Here is a 17,925-nt window from a genome sequence, read left to right on the forward strand (position 1 = left end):
CTACATTTGAGGTTCACTGCTGGTCAACAGTTTGTAATAATTAAGATTTTTTTAAATGATTTTGAGTCTCTTTTGCTGGCCAAGGTTGCATTTGTGTGATCAAAAATCAAGTAAAAACTTTAATATTGTGAAATATTATTACAGTTTAAAATAACTGTTTTCTGGTTGAATATATTTTAAAATGTAATTTATTCCTGTGATGCAGAGCTGAATTGTTACTCCATCCTTCAGTGTCACATGATCCTTCAGAAATAGATTTTGAATAATGCAGCCTTGGTGAGCTTAAGAGACTTCTTTCAAAAACATAAAAAAATCGTAATTATTCCAAAATTTTGACTGAGGGTGTATCATTCATGTACTTGGCTCAAGTTGAGTACTTGAAGTCGGCATGAAACAGAAGTTGCGATAGTCTTTTCTTCCCTATTTTGACATATATCTGAGTGAAACAGTTTCTCAAACAAGAAAAAATGTAGGGCAGGGCTTGATATTGTCCATGAGGAATTGATTGAATGGTGTGATGGTTGTGGTTTGCTATTGGTCGATCTCATATGAGTGACAGGCCCCGCCCTCGCACCAGTAAACACATCATCAGAGAAGAGATGTTGCTGCAAGGGGGAGGGGAAGTTATTTTTATTTTTTTTTAATGATGTGCACATGATAAATAATAATGATATATACTGCAATATTGCATAAAAAAAATAGAAGTGGTCAGTTTTGATTTCATGGTAACTTTAAGGTTCAAAACCACAATGCTAAGCATAAGCAAGAGCATGTTTTTCATACAGTTAGGTTGACCACAACTTCTGTTTTACAAAAATATTGTGTAACATGCTCAAAGTCTGCATTTGGACTTCTGAAACTCTGTGTTAATGCCATTCCTAGAAAGCAATCAAAATAAAGCTTTTGGTTTACAGGAAGTTGACACATTGCCTATTCCAGTGCACAGTGTGTGAGTGTAAATATAGGAGTAAAACAGGATACAAGTGAGTCACATCTTATGACTGCAGATCACATGGCAGACTGAACTATAGGGAACGACGTGTCACATTCCACGTGCACTTCCATAGACCTCCATTCAAACTGTTTGCACTTGTGCATCAGCACGTATAGTTTGTGATGAGTCACAGTCACTCAACATCCTTATTCCCGAGTGAGTAAAGTTACATACGTGCTGTGCAGAAGCAGACCAGCGACACTTTTCTAACCACTCCTCAAGTCTCTCAGTGACACAATAATTCACACCATGAGTGACTTGTCTGATAACCGGCATATGCAAAGTGTTTCTGTGTGCTTACTGTAAATACTGAGCTGAATATTTATTAACTTGGGTCAGTTGTGGCCTAATGGTTAGAGAGTCGTACTTGTAACCCGAAAGTCATGGGTTTGAGTCTCATTACCGGCCCAATCGCTCCCTGGGCACCACAGCTAAAAAGAGCTATACCCACTGCTCCGGGTGTGTGTTCACGGTGTGTGTGTGTTTGTTCAATATGGGTAAAATGCAGAGCACAGATTTCGAGTATGGGACACCATGCATGGCTACACTTCACATCACATCACATCAGAAGATCTGTGTAATGGTTAGTGACATGCACAGTAAGAGTGTCCGCAATAAAAATTGGTCTACTAGTATTTTAAAGTGTAAATTTAAAGACTCAAAATGTCATGTGGTGTAACTAGAATTACATCTTGAATACATGATTGTGAATGTGCACTTAAAAATACTATATAGTTCTATATATAATATTAAAAATACTTTTTTACTCTATATATCTAATAATATTATGTATTGTATAATATTATATGTTGTTGTTGTTGTGCAGGTAGGTCTAAGTAGTTTTTAGGTACAGAAATTGAATAAAGTAATTGAATGTAAAATAACACCTTATGATCTTTGCAGTATAAAGTAAATATAGATTAATCCTTATTCAATTTACAAAAGTTATTCAGTCAAGAATAGTGAGCTATTTTTTTTTTTCTTTTTTTTTTTGTCGTTTACCATAAAAAAAAAAAAAAAAAACGGACAGCAGCAGGTATATTAGGCTGCTGTCACTTTAAGACCGAATGCACGGATCCAATATACTGATACACGCTTTATTTCACAACTGTTTATGTACACTTTCACCATAACCGACTGTTTATGAGGATACACTACAATAAGGACATTTTGACATAATTTTCGGTGAATTTGTCCGTTCAAGCACAAGAAGATGTGAAAGACGGCTCAATTCAGTATTCGCACGCTGTCTGAGATGCGAGGTTTTCTGGGCACGCACTTTGGATGTGTGCACACAAAACTTCTCACGCAGCGTGTGAGTTCCAAATTTAGTTCTCTTTCACGTGTTCTTGCGCTTGTATTATTGCCAAGGCTTAAAAACACATGCAAATGATAAACTTTTGTGACAATGCAGCACTGGCCCAATCGGGAAAGGGACAATTCCATCAACTGTTCCATCAATCGCTCATCAATTGTTGTTGTTTTCCAAAAAATAATAATTAAAGATGGCACTAAAGTACTTAAGGTGTTATTTTAAAGAATTCAGACATTATAATAGGCAAAAAAAAGTAATAATCCCTTAGACCCGGGGGCCCCTGGACCTTATCTGGGGACTCTTCTGATAGGGTTCTTCTGCTGGTAAACAACCAGTAAGCATCATGTTGAGTTTTGCACTGACATTTTCTTCAGGAAAATAAAGTCTGAACAGAATAAGGTCTCCCCACAGAATAATTGGGATCATTTGATGGTAAAAGATTACAGACTTTGCTCCGAGTTCATTTCCAGTTCTTTAATTGTGTACAGAAGCTTAGAATGATGGAATGTTTCAGCTTCCCGACGCAGTTCATGGAACTGAAAGAGAAATATTGCATGCTGCACCATCCATGGGGGTCAGACATGCAAGATCTGTGCAGCAACCGATGTTTTAGATTTGTTCCTGTCTATGTGTATGCCAGGATAGAGATGGTGACTCGTTTTTGTATTGAAATATAATCCTGACACCGCTTACAGCATCTTCATTCCTATGTAAGACAATATAGAAGTGACAAGTTTTGATAAATAAATGTGCCTTCATCCTGGATCATTGTTTCCCTTCTCATCTATTTCACTAATTTTTTTTGCAGTGCCACATCATACACAACAAATCATGAATCGTGGACTTTTCATGAAGCTATAAAATCAAAAGCTATTTTTCATTAAAAAGCAGAGTCATCTGGCTTTGACTGTTTCCAGGATCCTCATTAAATATAATCTGTCACTCCCACACCAGTTGATCTTTTTATGCAACAACCAACATAAATTACTTTTGTTCAGTTTAAATAAGACAGTGTCATGTCAGTAAAGAATTTAAAATATGAAATCACTTCTGAATTGAAAACTCTGTGTCAGAGGCATGCTTATTTAAAAAATTAAAAGCACGAAATGCATGAAAACAGCTCAAAAGCATACAAAACCGACTGAATGGAAGCCAAACCTCTTTCAAATAAGCATGACTTCTTTAATGGCCCATATATAATATGTTTACCCTATATTTATTAAAACAAAAATGTGATTTATGGACATATGCAACCAATACTTTGACATACATTGGTAATAACACTTATATAACATAGGAAAACAGCAAGTGGTGTCATGTTTTGTGCACAATTGGCCAAAGCTCTTTTTATCATCAGCTTATATGCTTCAGTGGTATTATCTAACATCTCCTCATCTCTGTTTACTCACAGGACTGCTCCAGCTCAGAGGAATACACTGTAGCCGCAGCATTGCTGCCCCTGACGACGGCCTTTTATCGGGTAAGTAACAGTTGAGGTCAGACTGGCAGCAGCTCTAGTTACTGGATCTTAATCACACCACATCAACACTGGCACCCAAATTCACTAGTGCTGGAAGAAGGGGGCACTTTCCACCTGTCTCCATCTGTTCACTTTAACTCTAAAGGCCCCGATATACTAAAAGCGAAATCTAAGAGTGAACTTGTGTGACGTCATTTTGAGCAAAATCGGGCAAAAACGAAGTTTGAATGGAGTTAATTTCAAGAGCTCGAAACCACTTGCCAAATCAAACATGAAAAGATGATGACATAATAGGTGGGTGTGGCTCTGAGACTCCGCCTTCTTTGATGTGGAAATCTTCTCTGGTTCATTTCTTTCACTCAGTCCGTCGAGTTCAGACCAGGGGTGTTGCGATATACCGATACTGATGATAACCGTGATATTCAAAACATAAAATATCGATATTGTTTTTAATAAGGATGTGAGATGTGCGATAACGGTAATATTTAAAACAAATAGTACACATGATAATATGACATGTAAATAAATCAGCGCCAGCACCTGCTTGACATCCCGAAGTATAATAGGTGGCAGTGTTGCACCTTAGCGCTGTCATAAAGCAGGACTTTTTCTAGTCCTGAAATGGGAAATATACATTACTGACGCCATTCTTTGTTTTGTTATTTTTACATCCCTTGAGTCTTTTAGTAAAAAAATGTGCTCATTTGGATAAAAACTTATGGATTTTTACTTCAAATATCTTTAGAGAGGAATATTTCTGTTATAGTTTTATCCAAAATATGGCGATGTCATTTTGGAGCGCTAAATACTGTCATGTAATTTGTATCATTCATACTTAACACCGGAGGGCGCCCTCTCGCAGGAAGTCCACAAGTGAGTATTACACTTTTGACATTCCAGGAAATCCCTAAAATGGACAAAGACATCGTTTTACCTGAATAAAATGCAGATAGATGCTTTGACTGATTAAACATGAAGAGAATTAACACACCATTGTGACAGTATTCGTAAGGATAATGCATATTTATTATGCAATGCTAATTCACCTTTATCACTGTATAGAATACTATCAAATAATTTAATTTCTTCTCAATTCAGACAATTGTTGTCTCAGTTATTGTAATCAATGGTGTGGTTCATCGGCTAAAAAAGGAAAGCAAAACAAAGTAGAGAATTTGACTGATAACATTGTTTTTTTGTTTGTTTTTTTTTTCAAGGTTTCTACTTTCTATAAATATCACGATATACTGTTACCATGAATTCTTTTGGCCATGATAACCATGAAAAATATGATATAACATGACAGTTCAGATGTTAGTAAAAACATGAACACACCGGAGAGCCGCTTTATAGTAGAAAATGAAGTTGTAATTGAAAGCAACATTTTCATGTTTATTACTGTAAATCTGCTTGCTTTAAAGTTATTAATTTGAGATGTGACAGAAGTGCTGAATTGCAGAGCTCATGCAAACATATCCATATCAGAACCATTTCTGCAGCTTAATTTGAATAGACAATCTTTGTAATTTTTGTAAGTTACAGCATGTTAACACAGTATTTTACCCCAAAGTGAAGAACGAATGCCTTCTTTTAGGCTTTGTGATCCACTCTATTCAGCTCATCACTGAAGGAAACCTTTAACTCGTGTTACAGTCGCTCTAGCATAGTTTGGTTTCGCTGTGGTTCGGTGGGAAAAGGGGGAGGTAGAGGCTGCAGGGTTTTGGAGAGTGTCTGCCTTTCAACACCGATCCATCACGTACCCACATTATTGTTGTCATAGAGACAGACACAACTGACTCTGTTGCTTTTTAATTGTGGGCTGCTCTGCGGTGACTCACTGTGCACAATGAGACGTGATGAAATCAGATATCAGGTTGGTGACCCTCATGTTCATTTATGGGACAATAGCACTTGTCTAAGCCTTAGACACAGAACTCTAACACTACAGCTTACATTTGCATGGTCAATGTAACCCAAGTACTCAGAGATAAGACAGAAGAGTGAAAAACGGCTTATACTGAGGTGTGTGCATAGTTTTCTTTTACAGATAAAATGAGCCAAAAGAGACTGAAAAGTCAAAAATTATTAAATGTCCATAAGAAGGATGCAGTACTAGAGATTGCAAAGTTAAAGCATGACCATTGGACAGTGAAATGCTCATTGGATCAGCAGGGTCAGACAAAAACAGGGGGAGACGAAAAGGCACATGCTAACTGCAAAAGAAACCATCAGGAACTCTTTAGTCTCCAGCGTCACCATTTTCCAGAACTGCAACCTACCTGGAGTCTCATGTTTAGTCTCCTACCCTGAAGTCCGTTTTGCAGAGATGGACTAAAATGAACTCCCACACCTTACTGCCAGAGTCTGGAAGATGAAATCTTCAAACTGTGGTGTGGTGCTGGTCCTTCAAGAGTCGCTCCCAATCTGTCTGTCTATAAAGCCTATAAAAATTAAGAGCGGGTCATTTTTTAGGATTCTTTACCTAACCCAAGTCTCTGAGATCCTGAAACCTTGCACTTCTGAAGACTCCAGATAGGTTGCAGTTCTGGAAAATGGTGGTGATGGAGACCGAAGGGGTACTGATGGTTTCACACTTGATTCTTCACCTTAATTCTTGATTCTTTTGCATCTTAAATCTCTTTTTTTTTTGGCTCATTTTGCCTGTAAAAGAAAACTTGCCTAATAATTATGCACACCTGAATATAAGGTGATTTTTTTTTTATTATTATTATTATTTCCAGCATTCATGAACAATTATATATCACTTATAAATGATTAAATACAAAATTAATAGTTTGATGTGGTTTGGAATTGATTAAATGAGCTTGGGAAAAAAAAATCTGATCAGAAAATCAACTTATAATTCTGCACACTGTGTAAACGAGGGGAAAAAATGTATTGGAGTGTACATCTGATATATGCATTTAGATTAAAGTATTGCTTGGCGCATGATAATTTTGCTTTAAATTAAATGGCAGAACTCAATATTTCCGTGCGAACAATGGTCAGTGATGCACACTTGAGTCTAAGCAGATGGTTCAGCAGCTTAACTATATAAACATCCTAAAAGATATGTTTACCTTTTTTGGCAAAATTGCCATTAGACCGGCCAATGGAATGAATGAGAATAACTCTCCACTGAAAACTTTCTCTGAACAGTATTTTATACAATTTAGATTGTTTTCTAAAACAAGACAAGGGTAGTCAATGATTTTTAGCAGTGTAATGTGACCTCACAAATCTATAGTCATATTTTCCTAATGTCTTGTACCGTCAAACATGGAATCACGTGGATGGGAAAATGCATGGAAATGATATGCAGATGATGATATGCATAGTTGTAAACTCCATATATGGTTATTTCGGGAAGGAGACCGGGTGGAGATGCATGTTCGCACAATGCTCCCCTGATAAAAAAAAAAGAATTTTGTGCAGCTTCTGGCATACTTTGTATGCAAAATCTGGCTTTTATGCATATGCACAATGCATATGAAAAATCTATGGACAGTTTTATACGTGAATCCACAGATCATGAGCTGCACACATGTAAAAGAGCACATTCACAGAGGATTATATAATATTTTTCTGATTTAATGCAAATTTTGTTTTCACTGCTTGAATTGGACTTGAGGTGAAATCATTTCAAGTGAATTCACCAGGTGAAATGCTTATAATAGTAACAGCTCACCGTTTCTCAACAAGCCATGGTTTGAGGCATCATTCATATTTTTAACAAAAACAATTCTGGTTGAGGGTCATGTTCAGTTGAATACTCAGGGTTTGTTCAAGTGCAACCGAGCAATACTAATTGGTTATATGGATATGTAATCAGAAATGTTTCCACAGTCATTGTTCATTTTCTCCGATGAGATGCACCTGTTCCTGAGAGCCCAAGATTCCGTGTGTTGAGGCGAACAAATCAAGTCTTTCATTAAGACATCTGAAAGCTATTTTTTCAAACCTTGAAGTTCCTTTTTTTTCAGTTTTCCTGTTTCCCATTTGCCATTTTTATGTAAGAGCAAATCCTGATTAAAGCATTACACAAAAAAGAGCTGACAGATTTGCGAAGCTCTCGTGATAGCGTTAATCAGCACATTTGTTGAGAGAGATAAGTAAAACCTTGCTTGTTTTGCAGTGCTAAAGAAAAGTCTAGGCTTATTAGAGTTATGCCATTGATATCACACAGACCACAGATTATGCTTACTAATTTATACAACCCTCTACAATGTGAGAAAATCACTCACATATGTGACTAAATCTTCACTCTGGACGACTAAATAATGTCTATCATTAGCCATTGGCTAATAAATTCTTAGATTTTACTCGCCAGTGTGTGTTAGAGGCTAAGTATAGGTTTAGTGTAGATATATTTTCACACTCTGAACACTCTGACTGAGCGCTTGAGAGTTTCACTCTCCGTCAAGCAATCTGTACTATTTCAATTCTGCTCAATGGATGTGCAGTACACCAGTACCAAAGACAGAGAGAGAATCTTAAAAAATAATTTGGAATCATTCAGCTTTTAAGAACAACAAGAACAGAGTGGGTGAAACTAATGCGCAAACGGGAATCTCATTGGCTGGCACTCATCTATTACCGTCCCAAAATCATTTGGAGCAATCGCTGACAACGTGATTAATATTCATGAACCCAGCAGCTCATCAATCCTTAGTGCGTGGTATTGATAAGAAGTAGAATTATTATTAGGGTTTTTTTGCACCGAATAGTTCTAGGAACTAGCCTCTAGAATTGTTCCCCAAGAAATAATTTCTCCCCCAGGCCATGTTCCTGGATGCGTTCACACCAAGAATAGGAACTCTGAATCGTCCGACAGCGTTTACAAACTGGTGGATGGAGGAGGCCGTGATCAGAGCTGTGTTTTTTGTGTGTCTTGGGTTTGGTGAAAATGGAGATGGAATGAAATCGAATAATTTATCGACTGAAAGAGTAAAAAGTGGGGCTAAGAGATGAAATCTCCTATGACAACTTTCAGTATTACATATCATCGAGGCGGAGAAAAGAACACAACCCTGCAGACAACAGGTAAATGATGTTATCGCTGTTTTCCATGTTTTTGAAGTAAATGGGTTTACACAGCTTTTTACACACTCTGAAGTAGGAGCTAATTTAGTTCCCCCAAAAAGGAGTTCCTAGAACTGAAATCGTTCCTACAAACCCAATTCCAAAAAAGTTGGGACACTGTACAAATTGTGAATAAAAACAGAATGCAATGATGTGGAAGTTTCATATTTCAATATTTTATTCAGAATACAACATAGATGACATTTCAAATGTTTAAACTGAGAAAATGTATCATTTTAAGGGAAAAACAAGTTGATTTTAAATTTGATCTCACAAAAAGTTGGGACAAGGCCATGTTTACCACTGTGTGGCATCCCCTCTTCTTTTTATAACAGTCTGCAAACGTCTGGGGTCTGAGGAGACAAGTTGCTCAAGTTTAGGAATAGGAATGTTGTCCCATTCTTGTCTAATACAGGCTTCTAGTTGCTCAACTGTCTTAGGTCTTCTTTGTCGCATCTTCCTCTTTATGATGTGCCAAATGTTTTCTATGGGTGAAAGATCTGGACTGCAGGCTGGCCATTTCAGTACCCGGATCCTTCTTCTACGCTGCCATGATGTTGTAATTGATGCAGTATGTGGTCTGGCATTGTCATGTTGGAAAATGCAAGGTCTTCCCTGAAAGAGACGACGTCTGGATGGGAGCATATGTTGCTCTAGAACTTGGATATACCTTTCAGCATTGATGGTGCCTTTCCAGATGTGTAAGCTGCCCATGCCACACGCACTCATGCAACCCCATACCATCAGAGATGCAGGCTTCTGAACTGAGCGCTGATAACAACTTGGGTTGTCCTTGTCCTCTTTAGTCCGGATGACATGGCGTCCCAGTTTTCCAAAAAGAACTTCAAATTTTGATTCGTCTGACCACAGAACAGTTTTCCACTTTGCCACAGTCCTTTTTAAATGAGCCTTGGCCCAGAGAAAACGCCTGCGCTTCTGGATCATGTTTAGATATGGCTTCTTTTTTGACCTATAGAGTTTTAGCCGGCAACGGCGAATGGCACGGTGGATTTTGTTCACCGACAATGTTTTCTGGAAGTATTCCTGAGCCCATGTTGTGATTTCCATTACAGTAGCATTCCTGTATGTGATGCAGTGCCGTCTAAGGGCCCGAAGATCACGGGCATCCAGTATGGTTTTCCGGCCTTGACCCTTACGCACAGAGATTGTTCCAGATTCTCTGAATCTTTGGATGATATTATGCACTGTAGATGATGATAACTTCAAACTCTTTGCAGTTTTTCTCTGAGAAACTCCTTTCTGATATTGCTCCACTATTTTTGGCCGCAGCATTGGGGGAATTGGTGATCCTCTGCCCATCTTGACTTCTGAGAGACACTGCCACTCTGAGAGGCTCTTTTTATACCCACTCATGTTGCCAATTGACCTAATAAGTTGCAAATTGGTCCTCCAGCTGTTCCTTATATGTACATTTACCTTTTCCGGCCTCTTATTGCTACCTGTCCCAACGTTTTTGGAATGTGTAGCTCTCATGAAATCCAAAATGAGCCAATATTTGGCATGACATTTCAAAATGTCTCACTTTCAACATTTGATATGTTATCTATATTCTATTGTGAATAAAATATAAGTTTATGAGATTTGTAAATTATTGCATTCCTATTTTATTCACAATTTGTACAGTGTCCTAACTTTTTTGGAATCGGGTTTGTAGTTCCTACGATGCAAACACGGCAAAATCTAGGAACTTCAGCCAATAGTTTTAGGAACTATGGAAAGGTTCCTTTGGTGCTAAAGCCCCTCTCATCTTTTAATAATAGTTAGTATTATCTATTACTTTTATCTAGGTTTTTTTTTGACCAACAATGACCAACAATATCTTAAGCACCACAACCAGTCCTAAGTTCAGTTAAAATGACAAATATGCATTTATATGCAGTTAGGGTTGCAAAGGGGCAGAAAGTTTCCGGTAAATTTCCAGAAACTTTCCGGAAACTCTACATGGGAACTGGATATTCCAATTTGGAAACTTAACAGGAATTTATCAGAGTTTACGGGAATGTATGGGAATTCATTGGAATTTTTGGGAAATTTATATAAATTTATAATATTTATATTAAATTTATCATATAAAAACAAATATAAACATTTTGTTTGGTCATAACATGAAATAACAGTTATTTATTTTTCTCATTCAATTAATTCTAATTTAGTAAATATGTAAAATAAATATATTTTTATTGCAGCAATTGTTATGTGTTATTTCTTTCAGTGTCACATGATCCTTCAGAAATCATTCTAATATGATGTTTTGATGCTCTATTATTATCAATGTTGGAAACAGTTGTGTATTAATATTTTTTGGAACCTGTAATACTATTTTCAGGATTCACTGATGAAAAGAAGTTAAAAAGAACAACATTTATTCAAAATAGAAATAGTTTCAAACAATATCACTTTAATATCGCTTTTTATCAATTTCACACATCCTTGCTGAACAAAAGTATTAATTTCTTTCAGAAAAAGAAGAAAAAAATCATCAATGAATCCTGAAAAGTATCATAGCTTAAAAAAAACTATTAATGAGCACAACTGTTTCCAACATTAATAATTGAGTATCAGAACAGCATATTAGAATGATTTCTGAAGGATTATGTGACACTGAAGACTGGAATAATGATTCTGAAAATTCAGCTTTGCATCACAGAAATTACATTTTTATGTATATCAAAATAGAAAACTACTATTTCAAATTGAAGTTACAGTATGTTTCACAACATTACAGTTTTTCCTTTATTTTTGATCAAATGTGCATGTTATGGACTGGGGGAATGCACAGTACATGCAGGGGGTGTGGCCTCAGTAGCCCTGTAGTAAGTAGTGTGTTGTGTGACTGTGAATGAGGAATGTGCAGGGCAAAAATTCAACTGAAATTGCATTAAATATGGTTGTTTTAACTAAAATTATGCTGTAAGATGTTCTTTTTTTTCAACTACATATAAGTACCCTGTTATAGGCTAACCTGCAATTTTGCAAATTTATATTTTTATAAAAAATTTTATATATTTTTTAAAAATTTTATTCCCATTAATTCCCATATATTCCCATTAATTCCCATGAAAAGTTTCCAGCTTTGAAAATTCCCAGAATTTTGCAACCCTATATGCAGTGCAGCGACTCTACTTTGCGCTCAGGGTTATCCTCAGATGATCCCTGTGTCGCACCCCAGTTAAACCTTCATGCATTTTTCCGTGAGGCTGTGATCCACATGCCCTCCCCTTCACTCTCAGTAGCCTTGTACTAAACCACACCGCATGTTATTGAGGTTCTCCGTGTTGGCTTGGCAGGAGATAAAGGCTTGAACGCCACACTACTTAAGGATGACCCAACTGAAGTACGGACATTACCGCAGGCACACTAGAGCTCAATGTTGCCTTTTGCATTCTTGAAGCACAAGTCTGATCTCTTAATAATAGCACAAGAAGCTGCGCTATTCGAGGTATCATTCATAGCACAGACTGATGAATATGAACGACCAACGAGTGCGCCTGGGATAAGGATTTGTTGAAATCCCTAACTTTAAGTATGAGTAACTTAGTAAGCACCTTTTTTTTTTTTTTTTACCTCTAAGCCAAAGGAAATCACAGACTCGACCACAAAGTCAACAAAAAAGTTCCCACAAAGATCCGCTCCATTTACAACTACCTCTTTGCCATGATTTACAGCCTAAACCTTTTTCAGCATTGTAAATGAGTGCTTTTACGTAACGCTCATTGTTCCTCTGCTTGAGAATGTTTTTATGCCATGGATACCTCAAAGTCACCTCAAATGGAGTTTTGTAGGACGGAAAACAACTCGTCTGGTTCTCAGAGTGACACCTGATACGTTATTACGTCCCTTGTGAGAAATCACGCGCTCTCACACACAGCATGAATATGTAGCCGGGTCAGTTGCCATAGCAGGTCAAAAGGTTTCTCGCAAGTGATCAGCATGCGTCTCATTTGGCCTTCGAGCTCTGATTCATTCTCTTACTTCTGGGAAAAGCTCAGCCTCCAGACAGTTCACTGATCTTTAGCAAGCAAGGTCACAAATAGAGCCTCTCTGCTCATGAAACAGTTAAAGATGACATATGCAGACTGTGTTGTAGTGGGGGATATTAGATATGGAATAAATTAGGTCAAAGCCTGGCTTTTGTTATTGCATTTTCTCTTGTATAAACAAGGTTTGAGCATCAAATACTTTGTTTGTTGGCAACGTGACCCAATCACAGTCAATCAAAACATATTTGATGTTTAATAAAATCGATTTGGAGCACAATTTTAGATCATTTGGATTTCAGTGTGTGCCACAGCAGTCCAATCCATAAACCTGTCAAAACGTCCTCTTACTTGTCACTTGTTGCATTTGCACAAAATAAATCAGATTGTTGTAGAAGAGCTTTTATTGTTTTCTCATTACTAGGGCCGTATGATTTCCATGATGCCATGATGATCCTTCTTGAGCATTACATTGGAAAAAAACTTTTGTTACATCATGTACACACAGAAACTCAAAGGTCTTCATGACTGCCTGTCAAAATAAAAGTTCAATTTAACTTAAAGAAATAGTGACGGAAATATAGTACTGTTGCACAGTAGAATGCACTTCTCAAAGTAGTAATAATAATAATAATAATAATAATAAAGCTTTTTTTAAGGAATATATCACACTTTTTCTTCCATAATTTTCGCTTAATTTTAAGAGGAAACCTCTATTGTGCAGCACTGTTTGTCATAAATCCAGAAAAATTTAAATAAGCAACACAAACACACACACACACACACACACACACACACATTTCATATGGCTGTATTATTGTAACAAAAATAATAATAAATTATTACATTTTTATTAATTAAATTAATTAGACATGATTTTTGATTATTAAAATTAAATGAATCCATTACAGTGGAATTAAAATGAAAAACACAAATTTTGGAAAAATAAAACACAATTTGGGAAAAAATAAAATGGATTTCATAGGGCCCTATAAAAGGTAATTGGTATTAATTTGTTAAACAACTATTTTAACAATGTCTTTAGTACCTTTCTGGACCTTGAAAGTGTTGGTTAAATTGCTGTCAATGGAGGAGCCAGAAAGCTCTTGATTTCATCAAAAATATCTTAATTTGTGTTCCGAAGGTTTGGAACGACATTGAGGGTGAGTAATTAATGACAGAAATTTCATTTTTCGGTGAACTAACCCTTTAAAATTTAATCCAGAAAAAAAAAATGAAAAAATGAAATAGATTTCATTGGGCCCTACATTATGTCTGGTTAGGACATGTTGTTACCTTGGTGTATCCTAAGATGGGGGCAACAAATCAGTTTTGATCTATACTTTTGTATATATTCGAGCATGCATTATATTCATTCATGCCATCTTCTTAGAAAGTAATGATTATTGATGTCATAAACTTATGTTATGATATAAGCCCACATAAAACACATCCTGCTGTGTGTTATTGTACATGTGAGAATGTGAGAGCGCATCCACAAGTTGTGCCTTGCACTTTCACATGGTTAGCTGGGTCAATGTGGCACTCCTCCAGCACATTGTCAGCTTTCCCAGAGGGCTGTGCTGTTCTGTAGTCAAGGTCTGCATGTCATTGCATTGCATCCAGTCTTGACCGAGATCATCAGGTGTCATTGTTGTTGCTCGGTGAAGCTATGTCTGCTGTGACGTCTGGGAGATTGTAGATCTTTTGTTCGTTTGTGCACCTGTAGCATGTTTATGAGTGTATTTCATCCTGTACCTCTGTGTAGTCTGTCCTCAAATGTTGATAGGAGTATTTCATGTCTGCCTTCTCTGCTCATTCACATGTTGGGTATTTGTTAGAGAAGTTGTGTGAGTTTTTTTTTTTAAAATGTCGCGTGTATTCTAATTTGAAAACATTAATGAAGTTCTCCTAATAAAAATAACTAATTACCCTATAGTTACATTTATTGTAAAATGGTTATTGAATATCGAGTTTACTGATAAATCGTGGTGCCATCTGATCTCCATATCAGTTTCTGGACACTTAAACAGAGAAATAATCAGTATCAGTCAATCTCTAAAAATGACTTCACTTTTTCATAATCTTTGCAACTCTATTTATAACATTGGTGCTATACATGGTGTAGTGTTTGTCAATCATGGCATAGTTTATTATTAATGGAGCTATATGTAGAATTCAGAAACCCTTGTTATTAGTGACACCGGTGGCGATTAAGTGAACAAAATGAACACAACAAAAATGACAGCGGTGAGAAAACAGCAATTCAGAAAGCATCTGATCATTGAAATGTAGGTATGTTTTGGACCAGCTCTGCGATCATGTCGACAGATGAGGTCATTAAAATTGCAGTGTTATGATAATTTGATTATAAAGCATATTTCAGACTATAGACTATATAGATCTCATCTGGCTATAGTTTCTACATTATACATTGACATTATAGTACAGAATGACTCTTTTAGCATTATACTGAACATTGTACAAGCATTCGTTTCATGTGTCATTGAGCGGAAGAGAGGATCTCGAGACTGCGTAAACAGTGCATCCTTTTGAATTTCCCGGCAAAACGTCCAGAGTCCTTCACATAAAAATCAGTCTACAGACTTTCATAGACAACCTAGGAAGTTGGGGAAGGTCTCGTTTCAAGGGGGTAGTTTCGTTGCGAGCTGTTCACACATTGGCAACAAAAAAGTGATTAATACATCTATTTGTTTTTATTTATCATATTTACATAAATATTTATTCAAGTCCCTCAAGAAACATTTCTTGTTGTTGCTGCATGATAAATCACAAATAACATGAAATTGCGCTTAAACCGATTCGGCTAAGGTTGCGATTATTTTTTTTATGCGCAGCTTGTCAGTGAAGCACCGTCTGAAATCACTGCAAGTTTGAGTCGCTTATAACGTGCATTTGAAAAAGCAACATGCATCAAACATGAGAAGCATTTATGAACCTCTTGTCCAACAAATGTCAGCATTTAATAACATGTTTTTACTCCAAACTCACTTCATAACGTCAGTTGAGCATCCTTCTGTGAGATGATGTGTCTTCTTAAACAGAATAAGTCACACAACTAGGGCTCATTTATGCCACGCAACAGCCGCACATTCAGAATTGAGTTCTCTTTCACGAGCTCAAATGGTTTGAATGTTTAAACTGAAACACTAAAACCTAAACCTAAAACACATTCAAACGATAAACTTTAATTGTATGATGGTCAAACTTTGCAATTAATCAGAGAATCATGTGTGTTTTGAACCATGGTGTCTGGTCTGTACGGATTAACGATTTCTATTCTAGACATCACAAATCCTGCGAGGTGACGATCACGGATGAGCACATTGCGATTTCGATGCTAAAACGATATATCATGCAGTCCTACACACAAACTATTATTTCATAGCCTTAATCACTGTATAGAATACTATGTCGATTATCATTAAAGTATAAATCTACTTTATTATCATCAAAATACCCAAGACTTGAAGAACTCAGATAAACCATATATTGTCGTAGTCGTGTGTTTATTAATCATGTTTAATCAATCAAAGCGTTTCATTCTTCTGTTTGTTCACGTAGGGATTTCCTGGAAGTATGTGCGTTATCTTTCTTATGCTGGGCATATTTGAAGTTTCTGCTTGAGAGCGCCCTCTGGCTTTCAGGTGGAGCAGCATTTATTTAGCCGTGCTTCACTGACAAGATGCGCATAAAAAAACGCAGCCTTTGCCAAATTGTGTGCAACTTAATTCAGATTAATTGTGCTGTTTAATATATTTGTGGAAACCGTGATACACTATACACCATTCAAAAGTTTGCAGTACGTAAGATGCATTCTGTTTATTAGTAATTACAGAAATCTCATTATTGTTTCATTTATGTAAGACTGACATATATGCATCACATTAAGTTTATTAGTTAATGTTAAAACCTTGTAATCTGAATTATATGCGATTAAAATGCATAATTCTTAAATATAGGCCTATGTTTTTTTGTTTTTTTGACTAGGTGATAATAGGAGCAATCCAGTTTGCCCACTAAAACTGTAGACTCGCACTGCGTAGGTCCACGTGACGGTATTATGGGAAAGGGAGAGATTTTCCATTGTGTTTGTCAGTAAATAATGTTATGTCTATAAATCTGTTATGTAAAGTATCGGGTATCTGTCTTGAAATAATAAATGGATGTCATTCGCACATACAGTTGTGGTTTTAGAGAACCACAGATGTCTCTGGCTCTGTCTGCAGCAGGCAAGTGTTTCAGCCACAGTTCAGCAGAAATGGAGTCGGGGTGTTTGCTGTTGTCGAACCGTTACATTCATTTCTTGTCAATCCACCAGCTAGCATAATACCGTCATGAGTCTTGCTGACCATAGCTTGACCTTCCCCTGTTTACTTTGCATTGTGGGACATGATTACAGCATGTCCTGCATACCGATGGGCCAGACTGTTCTGTTTGTTCAACCATTTAACATTTTGGCCTGATGTTCTTTGTTACTTTTTTTGGTTTGTTTGACAATTGTAATCATAATTGTAAATGCACTGTCTATGTAGATGTCTATGTAGACGCAAGTATTTTATGACACAATGCATTTAAATTGGACTTTTCGATTCCTTCCTGGCTCTGCAAATGGAATTTCTCTTAGTATAAAGTAAGCTTGGATTTGTTCCATAATGTTGGTAAATCATTACACTGTGCTGGTCACGGATCAAAGCAAGATCTGTTTTACTATTTTCTGACACAAATGAAGCATTTGCTTTTGATCCCTGTTGGAAAATTCCAGCTTAACCAGCTTCTGATGGTGACTGGATTTACATGTTTTGTAGTTGATCAGCTGCACTACCGAGATCAACCTGATTGACCTTGTTTGTCAAGGAGGTTGGAGCTGATAGACCACTTTGGACCTCAGACAAACCACTTACCATGTTCCTAAACCATCTTCACCTCAAGGGTTTAGAATAGCAGTGATTTGCATTGAAAAAGCATCAAGAAGTTTGTTTTTTTCAACGCAACAAAGTTAACACTCTGAGGTCTAAAAACGCGCCGGCGCGTT

General features: G+C 36.7%; 1 protein-coding gene across 4 annotated transcripts in view; it reads left to right on the forward strand.

Annotated features, from left to right (window-relative positions):
• sbf2 (SET binding factor 2) overlaps positions 1–17,925 on the forward strand; it is a 158,649-nt gene that overhangs the window by 90,171 nt on the left and 50,553 nt on the right. For all 4 annotated transcript variants that reach the window (XM_067400186.1, XM_067400188.1, XM_067400187.1 and 1 more), the window contains one exon: positions 3,721–3,789. In XM_067400186.1, coding sequence (XP_067256287.1) covers positions 3,721–3,789 — 69 coding nt within the window. The remainder of the gene's footprint in view (positions 1–3,720; positions 3,790–17,925) is intronic.

Source organism: Chanodichthys erythropterus, chromosome 11, assembly GCF_024489055.1.
Source record: "Chanodichthys erythropterus isolate Z2021 chromosome 11, ASM2448905v1, whole genome shotgun sequence".
Classification (NCBI taxonomy): Eukaryota; Metazoa; Chordata; class Actinopteri; order Cypriniformes; family Xenocyprididae; genus Chanodichthys; species Chanodichthys erythropterus.